The 24,232-nt window shown below is 45.2% G+C and overlaps 1 protein-coding gene across 4 annotated transcripts in view; it reads left to right on the forward strand.

The window, feature by feature from the left end:
• The window catches only part of ATP6V0D1 (ATPase H+ transporting V0 subunit d1), a 45,396-nt gene that overhangs the window by 17,738 nt on the left and 3,426 nt on the right, over window positions 1-24,232 (forward strand). For 2 of the 4 annotated variants that reach the window (XM_026080953.1, XM_026080956.1), the window contains 4 exons: window positions 242-413; window positions 16,850-17,028; window positions 20,363-20,442; window positions 23,603-23,680. In XM_026080953.1, coding sequence (XP_025936738.1) covers window positions 242-413; window positions 16,850-17,028; window positions 20,363-20,442; window positions 23,603-23,680 — 509 coding nt within the window. Of the gene's footprint in view, window positions 1-241; window positions 414-15,259; window positions 15,433-16,247; window positions 16,311-16,849; window positions 17,029-20,362; window positions 20,443-23,602; window positions 23,681-24,232 lie in introns of those variants that run through there. The other 2 variants (XM_026080954.1, XM_026080955.1) reach the window with 2 other exon arrangements.

The raw sequence follows: 24,232 nt of genomic DNA on the forward strand, positions 1-24,232 counted from the left end.
AAAACTATTTCCCCTTTAAGATGGGGCAAGGCTGGCACTGTGAAACACCTGATCTTTTCCTGTGTTTTTGGGCTGTCCGTGACAAAACTGATCGCACATGTAACTGCATGATGTAAAGCATGATTTCTGTCTAGCTGATCTTTCAGAGAAGGAATGCTTAGAGAAGTGCTGAGCTCCAACTTCCTCAGGTATGTTCAGGAAAAACAAAGCCTGTAGAACTGGGTTGTGCTTTCTTTTTTAGACTTGAAACTGCACCTGCAGAGCACAGACTATGGGAATTTCCTGGCCAATGAAGCCTCCCCCCTCACCGTGTCTGTCATAGATGATAAGCTGAAAGAGAAGATGGTGGTGGAGTTCCGTCATATGAGGAACCACGCATATGAGCCACTAGCAAGTTTTCTGGACTTTATCACGTGAGTACCAGCTGTTCATAAACAGCATTAGAAACCTTGATGTTCTTTCAGACTTGAGGGCTTTTAGACCAGCTTTCCATACTCAGCCCTGTAGCTACTACATTTTCTACAACTTCATGAATGAAACTGTTCATGACCCTGTCCAAAGATCTTAAAGCAGCTGCACAATGTCACTGGACTATCAAAGGCTTCCGCTCCCAGGGTATGTGTGCTTCAGTGCTGCTGTGATCCTGCCATCCCACTCCAGTGGCTGAGTCAGCATTCCTCTAAACCCCATTGTAAACCGGTTCATGGAGCTAAGCTAGCCAAAAATTGAACCACCACCCCTTTTGGCGGTTAGTCTTGGGCAGATTTGGTTTCCTTAGCCAATTTAGTGGGATGCAATGAACGCCACCACAAGGGCAAGGTAAGGCCTAAAATATGCAGCCAGGGAAAACAGGGCTGCAGCAGCCACAGCATGTCTTTGTCAGTGTGAGAAGACACGCTGGCCTCTTGAACGTGCCTTCCCACAATAGGTTCAACTGATGTAAAAGTCTTGAAATAGCACAGTATTCCTGCAAGTCTTTTCTCCCAGAGCTTTTGTACAACCCTTACTTTCCTGATCTGCTTCCCTCTGTACAGCACTCATTTTAATCAGTAATGGTAATGAAATGGAATTGCTGGCCTCTGAAGTATCAGTTGTGCTAGTTTGCATCTGAAATGTGGAAGCAAAACTGTATTCTTTTCCTCTAGACTTAGCCTACTCCTGAAAGCTCTACTTATGCTTGCAAACTCCATAACCAGTGGCCTTCTCAAGTCAGTAAGGAAATATCTCATGGAGAAAAGTGATTTTTCAGTGTGTGTTTCACTAGGATGTGACTTCAATTTGCATCTCAGGGAATTTGCATCTCAGGCTTCACTCTATTCTTGAGTAGCATAGTTTATACTACTTTCATATACAACATTCATTTATTTGACACAGTGAGCTTGGCCCATGACAAGCACCCTAGCAAGTGGTATTTATTCTTGCACTTGTGGTCAGTACTGTATGTATTATCTTGCCAACCACCAGGAGATTCTTGAAATGATATGGGCTGATGTGGAAAGGCTTTTGTGCGTAGTTCAAGAATTTTAAATTTTGGCCTCTCCATGACATCTCCTGCACATGCAAATATTGATTAAAGATCTGTCTCTACCACTGTCCTTCCTGTTCTGTCCTTTTGTATGTCTGAACAGCACCACTATCTCATTGCTCTAGCCCAGTGCCTCATACCCGTAATTTTCTAGGTCATTGTACTAAGGCTTTCCTATTTTTAAGGGAGCGCTTTTTTCCTATATACATGTTGCTAAAACTCATTGAGCTTCCATATCTGGAATTAGTAGTTGACTTTCTGCAAGACTGGCCATGCCCCTATCTTGCAGGCGCATTTGCAATGAATAAAGCGGTTTCTAGCTCATCATGTTAGTTGCTGGAGCCACTGGAGAGCAATCTTTTCTACTCTCTCAAACTTAAAATAATGAAGTTAACTTTCAAAACACTTCTTGGACTATCTTGCATTTGCTGTAGAGACAATAGTACTGTTAGAGACTGGCCAGACTGGGTGGTCTGTCCTCCACTGATGCTTTTCCTGTATTGCACTTCAGACTTATGAAAATGTTTAGTCTCTGTGGTCAGTTATCATTAATGGCCTCTTCATCTAGCTTCTGTCATACCTTTTTGAAGGCAATAACTTAGGCATGATCCATGAATATCTTGTAGACTAAAAACCTTATGGTTTTCCTTTATAGTTCTTTGAAAACCAATGCATGGAAAAGATGAACTATAAGCTCTTGCAGACTATGCCTGCCCTTGATGACACAGTGCATGCTTTGCTAGGAGGGCTCCAGATGGCTGTGGAAATCCAGTCACCTGTTATGCTAGTCCAGTATCTTACGTACAGCTCAAATTGTGCAGAAAACATTAAATGTCCGCACTCGGGTGAAGTGATAGGCCAGTTCTCATCAGCTGCTTGAATGGCTTAACTTTAAAACTGTTGTTTTGTGCTCAACTTCATTTAGCTTTGATCTTCTGCTTTTGTCCCCCTGATTTTGAAGAACCCTCTATAACAAAACACAATTCTGTGCCAATATCTGTATCTCTTCCCTACTGTGTAGTCTCTTCTTGAGTATATTGGTCCTGTTTGGTACAAGATGTTTCTTCCTTGAGTTGTCTTCACTCTCATCTCTTCTTTTTCCCCCAAAGGATTTGTTTCAGTGCCACTGCCTGCAGTGCTTGGCTAGAGGAAGGCAGAAGATGAAGCAGAAAAGCAGTGTTCCTAGATGAAGCCGCTAGCATGACCCTCTCATGGAGCCTTTTGTGCAAGAAATCCAAGTGTTCAGTTGGATTTCATCATAGTTTTGTTCAAGGTTGCTGCTGTCAAGGAGACAGGCCCTCGTCCTGAAATGTGTCCTGTTTCAGTTGATCCTAGATTTAGCTATGATACACAGGTTTCCTAATACTGAAGTGCACATGCTCATGGTTTCTGCATGGCTCGTCACTGCAGTGGTAAGCATCAGGAATTAACTGACTGATTCTTACCCCCTTGCTGTAAATCTTCAAATGCTTGGCTAGAAACATTGAGCTGCAGTCTTGCATAAACAGGAGTCAATCTTTGAAATCTTCCCATCATGGATGATGCCTTTTGATAATTACTTTGAGTTCTGGCTAGCTTTTGATCCCTTTAAGTAAGATATTTGTCTTGTAAAAGCAGGGCTATACTGGTATTCGTGATAAATCAGTGTGCCTTGTTAAGCCTGAGATTTGCAGCCACCATATAATTTGCTTGAAACCTAGTTCTCAGGAGGTCCTGCTGACTACTGTCAGTTTCTGTTGATAGTCCTGTACTGGTTACTCCATTTGCTTTGCCCGAGTTAGGTGTCATCCTGTAAGTACCTGTCTTGTCCGATCTGTCAGTTTGAAGTACTTCTTGCTTTTTATTAAGGGTTTCCATGGAAAGGATCACTTCTCACTCAGATATTTTTAAGAGTGGGAGACAGCCACAGGGCTGCAGTGGTCATGGGACAATGTGGTGGTGAATTTCAGGGAAGATGCATGATCTTGTTTTTGAAGCATTACTCAAGAGATCAGCAAAGCTCTGTTGTGGTTCATGCAGTCTTTATCAGCATTTGCTGATTCTGTGCTTAAATATCTAACTTAGAGATGCTTTTTTAAAATAGTATCTATTATTGTTAAAGTATTTAATAGTCAAAATGCATCTCTGAGTTGTTCTAAATAATAGGTAGTTAGGGAACATATTTTGCTTGATATCAGGGATTGCTGCCTCAGGTTGGTAACAAATTCCTTTGCTTAGTTTCTTCTGAAAATTCTCCCTCCTGACCCCTACTGTTTAGGATGGGTCGTTGTTTCAGGGAGATGAGCATCATCACTTTAGTAGTCCTGAATAGCAATCTTTTGCAGCAAAGCTGGATCACAGTCCCTGGTAGTCTTACTACCAGTCATGCAGCATAGTCTGCTTTTGAACAGATAGATCAAGGACTGTGTGTGGCTTAAGAGTCATGTGGTCTCCATCTGCTTTGCTCTTGATGAAACTGTTGTTCAGTTTCCTGGAAAGTGTACTTGAAGCAGCTGGCTGTTCACAGAATTGCAGGAAAACCATCACCTCAGCAGATCTCTAGTCTAATTTTCTGCTCAGAGCAGAGCTAACTAAAGCTAAATCAGGTTGCTCAGGGTCTTGTTCAGCTGTTTTGAAAATCTCCGAGGATGGAGATGCCATGGCCTCTCTAGTCAGGAGTTCAGTGCTGCACTGCTGATGAGAGGATGGAGGGATTGCCTCTGGATTTGCACTTATCACACTAATGGAGTATTGATGAAATAGATAATGTGCTTATCAGATGCAGCTGGTCCAAGCTGAAGAGGCTGGCAGCATAGTGGATGCTCTAGGATCTTCTAATGACACTACAAATGAGATAAAACAGAAAAATGAGGGTAGCAAAATACAGGGAGTTTGGAGAGGTGTTACTTTTGCCCAGTTGGTCTTAAAGCTTTCTGTTGATAATCCTAACATGTTACTGTCTGGGCTTGTAGAAAAAGGGCAGACCAGAGATGGCTTCTTGGGGTCCATTCCAGCCTGTGTTCTGCTCCCTGAAACTGCCCCTCTGGTTTTAGCAGGTCTTGGCTTGGGAGAGGGAGGGGGGAATCTTCTGCACTTACAGAAGTTTCATAGTGCATTGTACTACTGACAGCAGGAGGCTTCCCATTCATGTCCCAAATAATTAGAGTGGTGAACAGCTCTTTTCAGAGGCTGGCAGTGAGTACTTGTGCCAGTATCTTTCATCTAACTCAGACTAAGGTGTGATGGGTTGGAAACCATAGTTAGTGATCTGCAAAATTGATTGGGATTGTAGGAGTCAACGTCAGGCTTAAACAAAAGAAAATGTTCTGTAGCATGCTCAGTTCAGCTATGAAGCTCACTGCTGCAGGACGCTTTTGAATGCCTTTATATTTTTGGCCTTTGTAACAGTATTGGACAATCTCATGCAAGACAGGCCCATCAAGACCTTTTAAATGCTTGGATAACATCTACAGCTTGGCCATTTTCAGTGAGATGGCTGGTACCATGAGGTAGATCATGCATAAAGTCAGGCTTTGTACTTCATGAATGTACTGCTGGACTCTGTGGAGCTTTTGATTTGATCCACATGTGTCTTGTGCTCTCCAGAGTTACCTTTTCCTGGGGGGTGCTCAGACCTCGACCTCGGGGCATGTTGCTGAGAAGATCTAGGGAACTGTTTGATCTTAGGGCCAGCTATAGGCCTTGTTACATTTGATTGCTCCAGAGCCAGCCTGCCAAAAGCTGCACAGTTCATCCCTGCATGGAATTGTGCTACATGGTTTCTCCTACCTCTTCCAAGTGGTCCATGAACTAAATGAGGACACTGGAAGGAAAAGCAACAGTGTTGCTATGACAGTTAGATGACACCTAAGGCTCTGACCTCAAGTTGTGTGAGGGAGAGTGGGCTGTGGGAGAGATCTGGAGCATGAAGAGGATGCGTGTTCTTCATGTGCTCTTCACCACTGTGTTTGGAGGAGGGCCAGAGATGTGCCGCAGTGCTGCCTGTGACTTGCCAGAAGGCGGCACTCCAGCTCTGTGTCTGCCTGTGTCTGGGCATGCACAGGGCCCTACGCAGGGACTGGGCACCTGGGCAGGTGGGCAGGAATTAACTTGCCTGCAGAGCTGAGGTGAAAGAGCAGTATTTAAAAGCACACAAAGAAAACCGAGCCAGGAATGGAGCTATGAGACATCTTCAAAGCGAGGTCTTCATTCCACAAGCCCCTTGCTGTCATTGATGTCAGTCTGTTCTGTTGTGCTTGCCTTCCTGGCACCACGCTCTTTCCCAGCTCCAGTCTTGTCCAGGAACTCTCCCGTGGTAAGCATTGTTAGTACCAAAATATTTAGGATCTTGGCTGCTTTCCCTTTTGTTTTCTCATGTGGTGGCTGTAGTGGGCCTCCTGTATCACTGCATACTGCAACAAGAAAGAGCTCAGCTTGAGATACTCCTTTAGGCTGCCATAGTCTCTGTAAAACACCTGCTAGCTCTGTGTCAGGCCGTTTTGCTACACAGCTCTTTGATGGATGACTGCTTGTGCTCCCCTTGTTTTTATGCCACTCATAATAGCTCTGACTGATAGGCACATGTTGGCTGTCAACACCTCTGCTCCAACACAAATAACTGACTATTTGGCTGAGGGAATGTAGAGACATGCTGTAGGGCAGCAACAAACAGGTATTAAGTGTACTTGAAACAGCAAAAACCCACTTCCTGAATTCAACAGGCACGTATTGACTTATGGGATGGAAGTGGTTTTTAGGTTCTTCTCTATGATCTGCTATCCTGCCTTTCTGTAAAGGCTTTGTTCTTTGTGTTAGCCTGACACAATGCCATGTTCTGTCTCTTTTTCTTTACAGTGTCCCTGTATATGCTTCAATAGGAATCTTTGTAGTTCATAGGATCATGCCTAACTCTAGTCAGCTGTAGTCTGATTGGATTGTCTGCTTTAGGTAGTATTTTTCCAGGGGAAAAAAAAAAAAGCTTTTTGCCCTTGCTTCAGCACAGCTTTTTCCCAGGTTCTGAAAGTGTGGATTCACAGCAGCCTGACCTGAGGGCTCTGGCAGTTGTTTGGCCCCTTGAGCCACTGCAGCAGCTGATGGGCAGAGAGGTGTTTGATCCTGGGTTCAGGTTGCAGGGGTTGCTGGTAACTCTGCTAAAACAACTTTCAAGGAATCTGCCATCAGAGTGAGGCCTGGGGTGAACCTGGCTCGGTGGCGTATCACTTTAAACACATCTTTCAAGCCCATCATCAGAGGATAGACTAGATCATTATTTGCCTTTACCTTACCAGTCTGCTATACCTTGGGAACAGGGTTCTCATTGCCCTGAGGATGAAGCTGTGAATTTGGCTTTTGGGTCTTTGTGGTCACAAGATCTGCTTTTGATGAGGCTGCATGTACCTTTTTCCCTTGCACATGCCTTTTCTTAGCTGGCACTTCCCTCTACTGCCTTTTGCCTGACCTATTCCTGCTCTGCCTCTCCCTTGCACTGGATAGATCTGGTTTCTGCTGCATGACTTTGAGTTCAAACTTAATCTTACAACAGCAGTTTTCTAGAGCCAAATTATTTCAATTGCTGCTTGAGCTGAAGAGCAATAATACTCTTCTGTGGAGTAGGAAGTCGCTTGTCTTTTATTTTAGATGTACTGGAGTGTGCATCCTGACATAGTGCATGTGGTTACAGAAAATAACTACATCCTTTTGAAGTTCTCTCTTACAGAAGAAATAACTCCAGCATTATAGACACTTGCAGTTTATTTGAGCAAGTGCAACAATCCAAAGGATTTTTCCCAGTGCTGCTGTGGTTAAAACTGCACTATGCTATTTTCAATTAGTTGTTGAATCCTTGGCTGTGGGGGGATCAAGGAGCAAAAATTACACTAGCGCTGGGGATCCTGCAATAAATGCTTTACGAGCCTTTTCTGGCAGAAACGGTTTTGGCAGAGAAGTGCAGGTTTCTGACGAACAGTTTCCCTGTTTGAAGGGAGTGTAAAGTTGAACTGATAAGCCAAGTTCTTGGAGGGGTTATACCACGCTCAGAATAAGAGAGCATATAGCTCATGGTGTGAAAATGGTCACAGGCTCACATCTCTGGGTGGTAGCATTAGAAATGCAGCTGCTCTTGTGCCTACCCAAAGGATACAGAACTCATTTGCTTGAATACTGGTTCTGGGTTCTTTCATCAGCTGAAGGAAACTGGTATAACTGTACTGTATGCCAAAGTGGTGGCTGTGGAAGTCCATCTTTCAAAACTGTGTGACTGTGGGTGTCCTAATTAGAAATGGCAGCATACTCTGTGAAAGGAGGTGAATAATGCTGTGTTACATTGAGGGGGATCCTTCTTTCCCAAGCTCTAGGGTCCAGCAAACATTTCGCTTGGCCAGCTGCCTTGAACTGGAACAGCATAATGGTACTCTCTTTGACTGGGCCTGTTCTTCACTTGGAAGCTGCTAGCATAGTGCCTAGCAAGCCCAGTGAGTCACACTAATGATTAGAAGAGCTAGCAAAATGTAGTGGGTGATAGTAAAGATGCAGAAAAATGCTAGTGGCGAGCTCCATGTGTAAGACCATGTTTCATTAAGAAAGGTGAATCTTTGTAATGAAGCTCTGTAATCCTGAGAAGAGGTTGCAGCGCGCAAGCTGTCAGTGAGTAGGTGAGAATGTATGGCCCCCTGGGCAGCATCCCAATCCATGCTGATGTCCTTTCACACAGTAGCAGTGTGTGGACTTAACTATCTTTTCAGGCCTCATTTAAAGCTGCATCGCAGTGTTGATTCTGCAGCTTGCGGGAACAGTTCTTGGATTTTCTTCATGTCTTGTCTCATAATCTTCCCCACTATAGGCTGAACAGCATGTCTGTTAGAAATATAAAATAGAGAGGGAAGATGGATTTATGTGTGGTTGCAACTTTTCCAGAAGGCCATCAGCATACACTGCCTTAAGTTGGATGAACACTCAACCCAACACTCCTGTCCCCTTGTAACATGTTCTAGTCCCTGAGTGAAGCTATTCTCAAGGACCTCTGGTGCTGGATCTTAGCAGCTTCATTTTTCTTCTACCTCTCCATCAGTTAGCCTCACTCGGTGCTCTAGACTGACAGGTTCAGCCCAGAGGAGGCCTGCTAGGCCAATACACTGCTTTTGAACGCTTTTTGGGTATTCATGCTTCTTGGGTCTTAGTCCCCTCTTCCAGATGTATTCCACATGCAAGTTTCAAGTCTAACAAATGCTTGCGATAAAGTACTGCAGTGCTTAGAGGCCTAGCAAAAACCTGCATCCACCTGGCATGTTTTACTGCATGTCAAGCTTGTGTGATGGTGATTTTTTTTTTCCCTCCTGCTAACAGCAGATCTGTATGTACAATGATGTTCTGCATGTTGACTAGGCCTAGGCCGTACGTTCACTGAGAAGTGGGTTTTGGCTTTTAAAGTCTTTCAGCTTTCTTAACTATTTCAGTCAGTTCTGAGGGCAATGTGTTTGAGTTTGCTTAGTACAGCCTTTCCTCTTATTTCCTTTTATATGCTCTAAATGATTTTTATATTACATTCTCAATGCTAGTGATTTATATGTAAGGAAGGTGAGAAAACAATTTATGCAAGTTGGGCCTCTGAGACTGATTTGTATGAATGCAACATGATTAAATACTTCTGGTCAATATTTAAAATGTAATTAGTGCTAAAGTCTGCTCAGCCCAGTGCAGAGTGCCAGGGCTCAGCTTTGCTTACTAGCCTAGTATTTCTGAAGCTCTGAGGTTAAGCTTTGGAGCAGCACGTGTTAAGCAACTGGAGACTCTTGCATGAGGCTGTAAGGTGTCCAAAACTCTCCCTGGGGTTTGAAGAGGTTTGTGTGTCTAGAACGCAACATCATATTCATAAAGCCTCAAAGTTAAAGTACTTCATCTAGCTTTTTTTTTTTTCTCCTCATTAGCCTTTAACACAGCTAACACTAAGCTGAATGAGTGCTCATATGTTTCTGGATGATACGACTGGGAACTGAGATCAGTATCCCAAGAGACCTAGACTTACTAAAAGATGGTAAAAATCATGTGGAGATGCAGCTAAATATAGACTAATGCTGAGAACATTCCTGGCTACTTGGATTTGAAAGGCTGCCGCAGCCTCGGTAGTACTGTGGAGTTGTAACTTATTACTGCGAAATACTGTTATTGATCTGAGTTTAGTAGGGCACCCACTTACTGGCTGAATGCCCTTGGTTTGTGGTGGCAACCATAAAATTCTCAGCTTTCTCTGTGGCAGATTCATGAAATCACTGCTTACGCGTGGCTTTTATTGATGTGACTCTAGGAAAAACAGTGTGGAAAGATAGGAAGGGAATTTGTACATTTTGAGCAGACTGTCACATGCTTTATTTATTTTTGCTGCTTGCAATCCCTGGACTGCCTAAGTTTCAGCTGCAGACAGCAGGGGAAATTGTTCATTGCCAGGAGCTGCTGCTCTGATTTGTTCTAGTCTGAGCTGAAAAACTGACTCCAGGATTTTACTCAGTTCACGTGCTGTTACTTGAACAAGCCTCAGGTTTTCCTGAGGTCTTCCTGATGTGAAACTTCCCTTTTTTTTTTCAGTTCAGGACAGCTGTGCCATTATTTACTGATAAACTTAAAACTACCCTCTAGATGCAAGTGTCTCAGCTGTTGGCTCTGTTGTTAGTAGCAGTTACTGCTCTTCTGTATTTTAAAACATGTGTTGCCTTCTCCAATGGCATCTTAAATTTGGAGTTCAAAAAAGATGCAACAAATGACTTGTGTACTGCCACCTTTGCTCCTTTCCCCAGGAACCCAGTGGAATATAGAGGTGATCCTGCACACTTATGCAAAAGCCAGGGAAGCTGTAGTATAAATGGTTAGAAATTTTTCTTGAGACTCCTGCCCGTACCTCTACTGTCCTCAGTCCCAAAGTACCTGAATTGGGTGAGCTGCAAGAGGGAAGCATTAAGTGCTGAAGTGTCTCTAGTCAGTATAACTTCATCATAATTTAAAGCTGTCTCTAGAGTTTAAACTGAGATTAGAACACTGCTCCGATCCTGCTGAGACCTCGCTTTTTATTCCTAAATAACACACACTTCTACAGTAACGTGATTAACCGTTCAGTGCAGTCACCTAGTGACCTTTGCTTTGCTAGAGGTAGCCTGTATTAAAGTCTAATGCTGGTTTTGGAAATGGTTAAAGTTGCTTGAGCAATACCTTGACCCGTTCTGTGTGCTTTAAGATGTGATCATGTAACAAGTCTGTGTGATGCACAGTGAATAATGCTGCTATAACTGGTGCGCTGACTATGCTGACACACAGCACTGTGGATTTGATCACTTGTGCTCTGAATAACTTTGAATGATTTGGTTCATTCACTCAAAATTGCATGTCCCCTGGATCATAGTCCCTGATGTGAGGCAGGTTTCTGCCTGCAGGTGGGAGACTCATGGTTTATAACTTGAATATCTCCTTTCAAACGGCAGGTCTGGTAACCAGGGCACTAGGGGAAGCAAAACCACCTGAACCACAGCCCTATTCCTCCCTGCTACACACTCTCCAGGGTCTGTGCTTTTTGTTATCAGCCTGCTGATCTCTGCGTTTCACTGTTGACATGGAGGGCTGTCCTCATGACCCTTCACAGAGCAGCTGTTTAACTACAGTTTGGCAAGGCTTTCAGAGGATTCCTGAGAAACTCAGGTCATGCAATGTTCTGTCATTAGTCATGCTTTGTGACCACTTGCAGTATTGTTTACAGTTTCTTTAGTATCCTGGAGCAGAAAGCAATAAAAAACCAACCTATCTGCTGTAGGACAATGACTCTTTATGATTAGATTAGTAAGTGGGGGAAGGAGAAGCCCTGACTGTCTTGGGGTGGCCATGTAGGGCTCTGCCCAAGTGCCTTCGAGCCAAGTTGTAAAGCTCCCACGTGATGAACTTTCACGTATTTTATGTGCTTCCCTTGTTTAAACAACAACAACAAAAAAAACCTTCCCAGTATTCATTGGGCCATTGTAATCTTTTTTTGCATGTCTTGTTTATCAGTGGCTGTGCCTAAATAATTCCAAAAGGAAGAAAACATAAATTCTCCAAGTATCTGTACTCTGCTTTTGCATGTGTGCGCTTTGTTCTTCCTCCTTGATTCCAGGATCCATGGACGACTATCCCCAAGGTTGGTTTCTGGGGCCTGGTTCTCCTATGTCTTCTCCGAGTGGTCTCTCTGTGCCTGTTTGAGACCAAACCAAATCTGGAAGTGAGAACGATCTCTCTCAGTAATCTAATACTGCTGGAACGAACCCCCTCCCCTCTTTTTTTTGGCTTCTCTATGCATTGTCCTAGCCTGACCTTGTTCTCATGTTCTGTGAATGTTGCCCAGTGTAGGTTGTGTTGAACTGAGTGCTACCTGTGCATCAGGTGTGCTGGAGGAGTGCAAGTGTGCTGGAGAGTGGTCCTGGTTGTCTTAGACTCCAGGAAGCCATAAGGCAACATCTCTCTCCTATTAAGTTAGAGTTGACTTCAGGGCTTCTGTCTCTTTGTGCCTGCTCCAGAAAGCACCTAGAAAGCCTGCTGTCATCTTTGTGGGTGTGCAGGAGTTAAACTGGATGAACTGTGTTACTTGAGGATTGAATGCTAGTACTAAAGGCTGCATCTAGACAGGTTCTTGCCGTGAATAATATTTCTACACTTGATAATGCTTTCCTGTCTTTATTTCTACTCTAGTCAGAGATGTTATTGATGCTTCTAAGTATCAACTAAAATTGTATTTCTCTGAATGTGATTTTCTGGGAAGTAAAACACCTCAATTTAGTGGGTGAAAGGAAGAATGAGGCAGGGTGTAATTAAATACATGAAACTGATTGTGGCTGAACATCCAGTCTTTTCATAATCTTCTCCCTGTATCAGCAGATAGCAGCTCAAAGCAGGAGTGCATGGTCTGGCTCAAGAGTTCTGCTATAGCTTTCATGGAGCCCAAGTTGGAGGCTTGAGATTGGGTGCCACCTTCTAATTACAGCCCTGCTGCCCCAGTTCGCTAACTGTAGCTTATTCGGAGCCTCTGTGTAGTGCCTTCTCCTCTGAATTCCTACTGAGCGCTCCCAGTAAGCTAATGCAGAGACTCACCCTCGCTAGGAAGCTTGTCAGTTCTTCTGCCTGTCTCCAGTCTCCCACCCAACCATCCTATGTCCCAGTCTCTCTTCCATGCCAAGTGTACTGCAGTAAGACTTCTGACCAGCTCCTCCTGTGTTCTCACATATGCATTATAGTCTGGTCCCCTTAGTAGCTGCATTGAGAGGTAGTGAAGGTTAAGTTAAAATGCTTTTGGTGCTCAAACACACAGCAGGCTAATGGTCTTCTCAAGGAGGAATCCGAGCATGCTGAAAACATTTGAGGCTGGTGAGAATCTAATAGGAGATGAGGAGGAGGATGACAAAAGCTGCTCTATTAAATAAGTGGCTGGAGGCGCCTGGGAAAACTGCTGCCACCCTAATAAATCTAACCCTTTGGGCCTGGGAGAAAATGGCAGAGTAGCCAGGACCTCTGCTGTGGTCTTAGTACAGCTGTGTTAATGAAGGCAGATGCATTCTTTTGGGGACCTGGCACAGAAAAGCAAGTGTTGCCCCCTCTAGAAGTGAGGAGATGCTTTTCCAGCTGCCCTGGCACTAGAAGTCTAATCTCTTAGTCATAATTGACTAGTCTCTTGTTCAAAATTGACCAAGCCGTAACTATTTTCTCCAGGAAAGGGAAGTGGTTGGTAAGGTGTGAGTCTCTCTCTCTCTCTCTCTCTTTTTTTTTTTTTAACTGGGATTAAGCAGATATTGCATTTGAATGAGTGAATGAGCCCAGTCTGGCTTTGCTTGAAGGAAGTGGGATTCATCCTTAGCTAGCTATCCTATCAGGAAAGCTTATGTAGTGGTGATTATGTCTACTCAGCCTCTGCAGGCACAAGAAAATCTTTATCCTGCTGCAGCTCTCTTGTTACCGTAAAGGCTTGCAACACTCTCACAGTGGCAACTTCAATGAGAAATCTCCCTCTGTTTTGTGCATGATGGCTCCTTATCTTGCAGAGATGAATCTTTCTCTGACAGCAAGATTTAACTAGTCTCACCGGCTAAAGTACTCTTTCAAAAAGTTGCTGCCTTTGCATTTGGTCTGCAATCTGTACGTTCCCAGGACTTCTCTGAGGATGAGGAAACCAAAGTGAGTTAAGGGGGATAAATGAAATGGGGAGAGCCATGCTTTGAACTCTGGCAATGGAAGCCTGCTGGGTTGTCTTTCCTGGGACCATCAATCTGAAAGCAGGAGCTTCCCATATATGAAGCGATTCAGTCTTGGGCTGCTCTCCCCAAACCGGACTGTGACTTTCAAGCTGAGCTGGACTGGAAGTGCAAGGATGAGATCAATGCGCATTCAGCAAGCCAGGAGCTAGGCTGCTCTGAAGACCTCTGAACAGCTTCAGGCATCTTCTCAGCTCCTCTTATATGGTTGACTTTGTAAAGGCTCTTTGCAGGTTGCCAATATCTTGTGGAGAGCAAAATCCATTGTAAGCTGGGACTAGGAAAGAGCCATGCTAGCATACTGTGAAATGACCATGTTCCCTAGCCTGTTCCTTCTTTGTAGGCTAAGTCTTAGAAATGGGTTTGGTCTGGTCCTACTTTCTTGCCTTGCTTTGGCAAGACTGCTGCTGTATGGTCTTTCCTAAAAGCTATTGTGTGTCACTGAACAACACTGCATGCATCTGAGGACAGATGGCAGAGCTCGGAAGTGATCTTCTGTATCCTTGTCCTGGCACACCTCACTGAGATGAATCCGTGCGAGGCTGCAGATGCTTGTGTTTACCAGGAACAGCTGCTTGCTGCAAAGGACTTACCTTCAATTCTTATAAACAGGCCCTTCTTGCTGTCCTGGAGACTGCAATCATCTCCATGGTGCGAGTTGCACAAACAATAGGAAGGTAATGATCCTGTGGATTAAAGGGTGAAAGGAGGTTTCCTAGTACCATGAAAATTGTTCCAATTGCCATGGTTCTAGATTGAATGTCCCTAGAAATGTGGGTCACAAACACGGAAAGCTCTCTGCAAAAATAATAGTGCTGGGAAGTGCCTTACCCACCCCAGCAATGTGGAGGGAAAAAAAAAAGGCAGCACCTGTTTGAGGGACTAAGGTGTGGATTTGTTCATGGAAATGCCCCTTGAGAGTATTTGAGAGGCGATAAGTCCATCTAATAAAAACTACGGAAACCTGCCTTTAACTGGCTCTGCTCACCTGCCTTCCTTGGGGTTCAAAGGGAAAAACAACTGAACTATATAGTCCTTGTTAGCTAAGAAATAAAAAAATCAGCATCCCAATGCCTGTCTGGAAAAACATGTATGCAGAGCTGTGCTCTTCATGCCTTTGCCCTTGCTGAATCCTGATGCGGTAGCCTTAAGTTCTCTCTCTTTTTTTTTTTTTTTTTTTTTTTTTTTTTTTTTTTTCTTCACTGCCTGAGAACACATGGGAAGCCCAGCCTGAACCTCACTGGAGTTTGCTGCTCTGCCTAACGCCAGGCTTGCACAGCCCCTTTTGCAGCTCTAATTTAGGCCTGATCCTGTCTGTTTTGCAATAGCTCTTGCCAAGGCCTTCAAGCCTTTTTCTCCATCTGCCAGCTAACTTTTTAGCTAGGTCTGACTGTAGAGCAAGGTGCACTTTCGGCATCTGTGCCCCTTCCCCATACTAACGAGGGACGTTTGCAAAGGCCTATTCCTCTGCCAAAAATATCTCATCTTGCTTAATATTTTTCAGGTTCCCAGCTCTCTCGGCTGACTCATGATTCAGGCCATGCTGAAGGTGCCTAGAGCACCACTCCTGTTGTTGGGGGCACTTTTCCTCTCGGCTTCTCATTTTTACATGACACCAGGAACTCTTGCTGCATCTACATGGACAAGGCTACCAGCTCTCACATTCCCAGTCTTCAGGCCAGTCATGCCTCTCTTCTCTGGCTTGGTTGCTCAAAGCACTAAGGGCCATTTCCTGATTGCTTGCACTAATCTTCACTGTCCACTTGAGTCTTGCTCTAATGCTGCATCTGCTCCACACACCCTCTCCCATGGTAGGCTAATACTGTAGATTTGTTTTTTTTGCTAAAGAAAGCTAACAAGACAGTTTTTTATGCTGTTTTAGCATATTTTAAAATGCTGTAGATGTGCAGGTGAGGGGTTTAATAGGAGTTCAGTTGTATCCAGCAGTTCTGTTGACTGAAAACATTGTGCACACACCTGGCTTCTGTCAGAAATTCAGCTCCTTACCTTGTCCTTTTTCCTCTGCTCTGCTTTGTGCCTCTGTCTTTCCATCTGCAACAGGTGCTCCAGGCAGAGTTGAAAGCTGATGAGAAAATACAGCAGTCTATGTCCTTTAGCCATTACTGCAGTGCAAAGGACTGTAAAAGTCTGCTAATCCTATATACTGTAAGCAGAGAACTTGGTGAGGAACTTTGTAATTTGGGCTAATGCCAAAGCATGTAGCTTTTGATTGGTAAAGGTGTGAAAAAGCTTGCATGTGATTTCATGAGGATGTGAGTAAAGTTCATGCCAAATACATACACCAAAGCTGCCAGCTCTGATGCTTTTGGAAGGGTGCGGGGTTGCACGCATGTGACCCTTTCTCCATAGTATTGACAAGACAGACCAATGCTGCTAGCACTGAAACCCAGCCTGAGTCAAACTAGTCTCTGATTCCCCCTTGTTGTGGTCCTACCAAGCACACTTTTGCACACGTGACCTGTCCTCTACAGAACATGCGAGGAGACCAGCGGAAAGACTGGAAGAACATCTGTTTCCAGCAACCTTGTGCAAAGGTATAGAGAAGCTGGAGCTAAACTCCTTTTGGAGGTGCACAGGGTTAGGATGAGAGACAGTATACAACAGGCAGCAAGGGACATTCTGATTGTCTGTTAGGAAAAGATTTTTTTACTGTGAGCGTGATCAAACACAGGAACAGAGACCCTGAGAGGTTGTGAGATACCTATCCTTGGAAACGCACAAAGTTCAGCTGGCTAAAGCCCTGAGCAACCTGAGTTGGCCATGCTTTGAGCGGGACGTTGGACCAGAGACCTCCAGAAGTCCCTTCAGTTCTAATATTATTCAATGACAGGTAGGAGATGCCCAAATGGAGCAGCTGGGCTGTAGCATAAATCTCAGCCTGAGACAATGCTGACTCCCTTTTCTGGGCTGGCAAAATATGGAAACATTAAGGAGGCAGCTTGCTAGTTCTTGGTGAGAGGGCTTCATCTTTCTGGAGATGTCCACAAGGACTAAAGAAGTGGTGCTGTCTGGTGCCAAATGCTGTTTTTTGTATTAACCCATTTGTGACAGACTTTCTCTTGCACTTCTCCAGGTACAGCTACATGATTGACAACGTCATTCTGCTGATCACTGGGACTCTGCATCAACGTTCAATTTCTGAGCTGGTGCCAAAGTGCCATCCTCTGGGAAGCTTTGAGCAGATGGAAGCTGTGAACATTGCTCAAACGCCTGCAGAGCTGTACAATGCAATCCTGGTGGACACGCCTCTGGGTGAGCAGAGGCTTTCAAATTGTATCTTGGCTGTGTGTGGAGCAGATGTCCCTGTTCCCCCATGGTCTAACTAGATCCAACTAGATCCAAATTGCACTGCTGGAGCAATGTACTGCCTGTGGTGGCTGGGCTTGGATTCAGGCTTAAGTCTGTCCTGTGTCTGTTTTTGTCTGGAGGGCCAGCTGGCTCTCTGCAGGCTTCAACAAATGGCAACTCCAGTGCACTGGCAATGCAGACTGCTGGGGAATTTGTTTTGTGTGAGCCAAGCCTTGACCTGTCATGGCAGTACAGGTGTAGCTAGATCTGATATGATAGATATGCCCATTTGCCAGCTCTTCTGGGAATCACGACCTGAAACTAATGCGGAAGAAGAAAGTCTGAGAGGTCTTAGAGAATGGGATCTTTTAATAATTGTTGTTGGACACATAGCACATATGCTCCCTTAGTGAAGGGCTCTAAGGTCCTCTGCTGGAATGAAGTCACTTAATTTCTAGCATTTCTAGTTGGACTGTTGAACAATTTCTTGTAGGTAATTTTTGTGGATAACTATGGAGCTCTGCACATGCCCAGTCTTGTTGAGATTAATAAAACCAATTCTTGACCAAGAAAAGCACTTAAAAAAAGTAAACTTTAAAAGCTCTATATATACTAGAATCCTGCACATATGCAGATTGGTTTCGCAGGAGTGTAACTGAGTCACAAAGCTGTTGGAGGATTGGATTAATGAGAGCATGCCTTAGGTAGCTCACAAACTGAGCCACTGTCTTAGGGCTACAAATCTTTACCAGTAGGCACATGACATTGTAAAACCAGTTGTCTTAAAAGCAGCTGGTTAGGCAGATGTTTTCTTTAAAGATAAAAGGTGTGGGAAGTGGTTCTGGAGAAACATGTAAGACTTTCTGCAGTAGTAGGAGAGACAGTCACAGGAGACTTTCTAGGTTAGCATCTGCGGGCAAAAGTAATGAGGTACAACTGAGTCAGTGATTAATCATTCTTTTGGAGTTACTAGAAAGAACAAAGCACTTCAAATCATCGTATTGTGTTTGATGGCAGCAGTTGTTTTTGGAACTGAAAGTGCTTTTTGCAAATGCTCTCTGTAGTAATGGGGCAAGTGAAATAGTTGTCACGGAAAAATGACTCGCCAGGTAGAGCCCAGCAAAGGAGGGAAAACAAGTCAGAAGAGATCTGGCTACCACTGAATGTCGAAGGAGCATCTGCAGCAAGACTAAAACACTGACCTCACATCCTCTGCATGTGGGTTGTGAGTGTAGCTGTGGTGGGGTTGCTAAGCAGGGCAGCACAGCAGGAGAAGCAAGACTTTGCACACAACTCGAGTGGAGCCCACTGTAGGGATGATGTGTGGGAAGACCATCCTCATGAATAAGTCAGAACCTTCCCATCTTGGGAATAAGACAGAGCTGAGTATTTCCAAGACAGTATTAGCCCTTGGAGACCTTAAAGCTTCAGGTTGTGCATGCAATGAAAATGCCTCATTACTCTGACAAGGTGATCCTGAAGAACATGCCTGGTGCTGGTGAAGTTGAGGGTCTTTGCCACTTGCCTTCGTACACTTGTACATGAGTGACCTTTGCCAACTTCTGCCCTGGCTAGTCTGAGTTGTTCTTCCAGACTTTTGCCCTGGTCATGCCCTTGAGACTGTGTGGCATCTACCATGGCATTTCTTCAGCGTGGGTCTGTGGGGAGTAGCTGTGTTGCCTAAACAAGCAAGTGCGCAGGCTGCAGTTGTTTAACTTGCACTCCTTCCAGTGACCACACGCAAAGAAACAGCAGCTCTATCTCATAAAAGTATTTGAGTAGCTACGTGGCTTGGTAGGAATGCCTAAACCCAAATGGCTCTCATAAGTTAGCCGAGCTAACTGCTAGCCTAATTTGGGATATTGGAGGGCTGGGAACTGAAATAGCTGCGTTCTCATTCCTCTGCTACTCTGAAGTAGCCACTGCTCAACTATACAGCCCTGCTCAACTAGCCAGCAAGTCTTGCAGTGAAAACCAGTCCTGGCGCATTCCGTTTTCATTTCTGCCAGCTGTAGTGAGCAGCGTTCCTTTGGCTACGTGGCATTGGTCTCTGATGCTGTTGCAAAGAGTAGCAAAGAAGCCTCTGTGGGGGTTAACCCCTGTTCGAAACCGCTGATCCCCAGTGCAGCTGCTGTCTGGGTCAGGGAGCTCGTGGTGTGCACAAGAGGTGTGAACCTGTATGATACCTGTTTCTGTCATGCAAAGCACAGCACCAGTCAACTGTCGGGCATGAGTGCAGTGTCCATTTCCCACAGCTGGTGTGCATAAGCTGAGGAAGATCACATTTCTCTATCTGTAGCAAGTTCAGCAAAATTAGTTGCTGAGTGGGAGTTGAAGAGGTCAGAAAAGTTCTATCAATGGGTTTCATTGTGCTCTTGCTAACATGTGAATGGTAAAATAGCCTTGCATCTTGCTACATATACAAATGCAATCAGTTGGCCCATACCTTGCAGGAGCAGACTCATCGTTATGTACAGCTTGCACAAAAGTGCTGATATTTCCAGTACTGTATGTTAGGACTGAAACCTATTTGTATTCTTTAGGTGTCAACAGCTTCTCAAACTCTCTCCCAAAGATACTCTGGCAAAATTTGTAGGGTCAAACTTCCTACCAAAATACAGAAGTTAATCCTGTCTGCTGCAGCTCACCTTCAGCTAGAGAAATAAAAGGCCTTGGAAGAAGTGGGAAATAGGACAGGTAGACCTGCCTGGGGGGAAATTCTTCCTGACTTCAAATGTGGAGTGTCACAGGCTATAGGAGCTGTGGTATCCCCATGTCTCCTTGATCCAACTGAGATATTGGAGGAGGAGGGAGAAGCATAAAGCCAGCTTCCTCAGCACTTTTTAGCTGCTGTCTTGCAGCTGGATGCTTGGGTACTGCTACTGTGCTGTAGCAGGCAGTTCGGAAGCTGTGTTGTCACCTCTGGATATCTGCATCTGGGAACAGTTTTGGCTGCTTTTATATAGGCTGCTCAGGCACTGATGCTTGGAGGGTTGAGCTGAGGGTTTTTGCTAAAAATGAGTTGTTAACCAAGCTGTAGGACTAAGAGGTGAAGAAGGACTTCCAAGCGAAAGCCTGAAAATGACTATAGCCTGGGGAGCCATGGTGGAGCCTGAGGTTTTGAGTCATGGCAATCTGGTGGCTCCTGAAGATACAGGTTGGGCTTAGGAAAAGCCAGCTCAGCACACAGCCTGCTTCTGCCTGGTACTGTTGATGACTCTGATACTGCTCCCACTGGAAAGTGCTGGGCAAGGATCTGGTTAGGGCAACACTAACTCTGTCTATGGCTCTGTTTCAGCTGCCTTCTTCCAAGACTGCATATCTGAACAGGACCTTGATGAAATGAACATTGAAATCATTCGAAACACACTGTATAAGGTAAATGAGTCTCTCTTGGGTGGGGCAGGGGAAGAGCTGTTAACTTCCCTGTTGAGCATTTATTCCACATGTGACTACAGTTTTGTCTTAGGTCATCCCACAACACTTTCAGGAACTCCAGCTTAGGCTGGCTTTTCTCAGACCGAAGCAAGAGGATATTTTCCTCTTATAGTAGATGAAAAATAGATTTACTTTCTCCCTGTTTTCTTCCCTGGAATGGTGATGGTATAAATGTGACTAAGAACTAGTTGTGTCCTCTGGAAAGTAAAGACAGTGCTCCTGGATGGGCCTGGGGTCTGATCATCTAGCACTGCAGAATCAGGGCATCAGAGCTAGGCTTAGTGGTTTTACTGGGGGCTGTCAGGCTGTCACGAGTCTACGCAGGAGGTTTTGCCAAAGGTCTTGGCTTTGAATAAACTTCTTCAGGAACCCCCCAGGAGGTTGTTCCTTAACCACACAGTTTAGACATGGAGTTATTGCACTCAAAATGCTAAAGCAGTTTGACCTTAAACTTGACTGAAGGACTTTCACGAGCCTGATTCTCTGATCTTGGACTCTTTCAGAAAAGTCTCCAACAGTCTTCTCAAGCCTTCAGCAGCAGTGGTTGGGGTTAGATGCTCTTGGTAGAGAAGTGTTAAGAGAGCTACAGCTAGGCTAGAGGAGACATGCAGGCTGGGGAGAGTATTGGCACAGGGGTGTGGAGGTCTTTCCTTGTTCTGAGTCCGTATGGGAAGCTGTTTTCTCCTCTGCAGGCACTGTCTGGTTTTAGCTGGCAATGTAAGAGTGTGCGTTTATGTGCAGGCTGTGGCTATCGCTTCATCTTGACTCTCTGGACTAAGGGTGGGATGCAGATTGTATCTGCCAACCTTGTTTTGACTGGTCACAGCCAGCTAGCGGTCGATGTTTGACCTTTGCTTCCTAAGGTAGCCTTGGTCCATTTGGAGAGGTGAAAAACAAGCCAGGCTTGAGGGGAGGAGGGCGGAAGGAGGGGAGGAGCTGCTGTGTGTTGGCAGTTGTGCCCAGCTGCGTGTGGCCTCTGGCATGTACTGATCTCTTGCTCTAGTGGGAGCAGTATGGCTGTCTGCATAAATACCTCCACCCTTGGAGGCTGCAGACCTCTATACTGAGATGGGGCAGCTGGGGGGAGGGCAGGGAGTGGAGCTGAGCACAGAGCAAGCAGGTTGGTGGGTGCTGTATGGTTGGGCCCCAGATGCCTAGATGTCCTTTCCCATCTCCTTTTTGAAGCAGATATTCCTTTGCATTCTTCCCAAATGTAAATTGAAGTGTGGATGCCTGTACCTCTCAGTGTGTGCTGGCACCACTTCATGCTAGAGCGCAGCCCCTGGGGAGGGCTGGGGACAGGCTGTTCACTCTGTCCTTAACAAATCACTGGGATGCGAGGGTGGAAGAGGTGAATGAGTAGTTGCCACTTGCAGATTCTCACTTGAAGCCATGTCTCTCCCCAAGGACTGGAAAATGGATTATACAATGCAAATGGACTCCAGAGGCAAATTAGGGAGATAAGGTCAGGCCTGATAATCTGTGTGGAGCTGCTCTGAAGAACAGAGCAGGTGAATACCTAGGATAGATACCTGCCTTGGAGAATAGTTGTCAGGCTGTGGGAAAGGGAGGTAAGTGCTACCTCCCAGACCTGGTGGTGTTTTTTGAAAGAGTTAGTCCACAGATCTCCCCTAGGTCTGGATGCGAAAAACAAATGAGACTAGCAAGAGGCAGGGTGTAATCAAATGGGTTCATGTAAGAAAAAAAAATCCATTGAGGGTTATTAAATGCAAAGGCACTGCCATTGCTGGGATAAGAGTCTCTAGCCAGTGTCCTGTAAATTGCTGTTGTCTGTGGAAGGGTCCTTATCTACACTGCTTCTTCACTAGTTTCGCTAGGTATCTGTTGTTGGCTGCTGTGGGAGACAAGACAATGAGCTAGAGGGACTCAGTGCAGCCATTTTTACAGTCTATGAATTTCCACACTGTTGTTGATGTTGGATCCTCTTTCAGTGCTGGATATTTGAATTCACCTAGCTTGGCTTTTAAGTCCTTCGGCTTGTGTGTGAACTCTGAGAAGGGCAAAGTTAGTGACCTGAATCTCTTACCCAGGATCCCTTTTCTGTGGATTTCAAGCAAAGTTCATTATCCATGTCCTAGTTCATTATCCATTACCCATGATAACTACAGACTGATGCTCTGTGCTTACCTGCACTTGAGCAGCAGCAAGGAGAAACTTTCAGCCTCCTGGAGGTAATGCTCCTTTGATGTGTAGTGTTCGCCTGGCAGAGGCCTTTTGCACTATGTAGTAGCAAACATTTACAAAACACAATAATCTGGGTGCTTCCTAGTGCAGAGGCTGAGAGTTTCCGACACCTGCATTTCTGGTCCATCTCCAGTCCTGGGGCTGTTGTGACAAGGTGGAGATTTGTGAAGTCTCAGTGTCATTTTATTTTTTCACCTCTTTTATGTGGCAACTGTGTGTCTAGGGAGGTGTTGTATCACCTGATGGCTTCTTCTGAGAAAATTTTTGCTGAACAGCACTCCAAGCACTCCACTGCCACCATGGCTCCTCTTGGGAGTTATAATCGTCTTCCAGATGGAAGATGGTGTGTCTCCACATAGGATTATGTTTCTGGGAGGCAGCATAACTGTGCCTAGCCTTATATGTTTTATGCAGTGCTCCAGCTGAGATGGAGAACAAGCAGCTGCAGTGTGGAAAAGAGAATTACAGAGAATGGCTAATTTGCTTCACAGACATCCTTCCTAATCTCTTGACTCCACTTAATCAAGCAGTACTTACTGAGCTGAAGTCCTGCAGCTAAATTTGTGTGGCTTGGCATGCCAGAGCAGGGTCAGGAAACCATGTAAGACTGTAGTGAATACTTTAGAGTTAGACCACTCAAAGGAGCAAAATAGGCATCCATTGGGCTTTAACCGTGATGTCTGGGGATCTTGCCTGCAATAAGCTTGCCCAGCCACATGGACAAACCAAACCACAACCCTGTCTCCAGCTCCTGGGGAAACACTGTCCCTGGTGTGTGCCATGTTATAAAGCATCTGGGAGCATTCCTGCTTGCTGTCAGCCCCCTACTGAATGGGCCTATGGGGCAGTAAGTGAAGCAGTATAGAAGAGTGTTCTTCTGCCCTTTCTCTTCCAGGCATACCTGGAGTCCTTCTACAAGTTCTGCAAGGTGCTGGGGGGTACCACAGCAGATGCTATGTGCCCAATCCTTGAGGTAGGTCTGGGAACCCTTGTACCTGGGAGAGGCTGTATTGCAGTGATATTCATTGCTCTGTGCTTGGGCCAGCCTGCTTGTCAGTATTAAGGATGCCCAAGATACTCTTCAGCAGCCCAGTGCATATTCTCAGTCTGCTCACTGGGAGATCTAAGAAAAACCTGCCTGAGCATGACTTTGGGTGCTTTTGGTGCCCCAGTCCTGATATTGCCAGCTGCTCACGTGTGTGTTGCCTTTGTGTGCTCATCCTCTCACATGGATGAGGAGCAGGAGAGCAGCCATTGCTGCTCTGCTTATGGCAAGTCTCCATGGCAGGGCCAGCTGTGGGTGTGTAGGGCTCAGGGGCAATAGCCGAGAGAGATTTATGGTTCTTTGACCCAGGCAGGGTGCTGCTCAGTGAGTTGGCTTGTGTCTGAGGTGGGGACTTCTTCCCCTGACTAGACCCCAGGCATCAGCTACTGTTCATACTGGGGGCCTGTGCAGGTAACCTTCTCTGGCTGAGCACAGGATAGCTGTACGCTTCCTAGATGATGAGCCAGGATTGCTCATGCT

Source organism: Apteryx rowi, unplaced genomic scaffold, assembly GCF_003343035.1.
Source record: "Apteryx rowi isolate R43461 unplaced genomic scaffold, aptRow1 scaffold_531, whole genome shotgun sequence".
Taxonomy (NCBI): domain Eukaryota; kingdom Metazoa; phylum Chordata; class Aves; order Apterygiformes; family Apterygidae; genus Apteryx; species Apteryx rowi.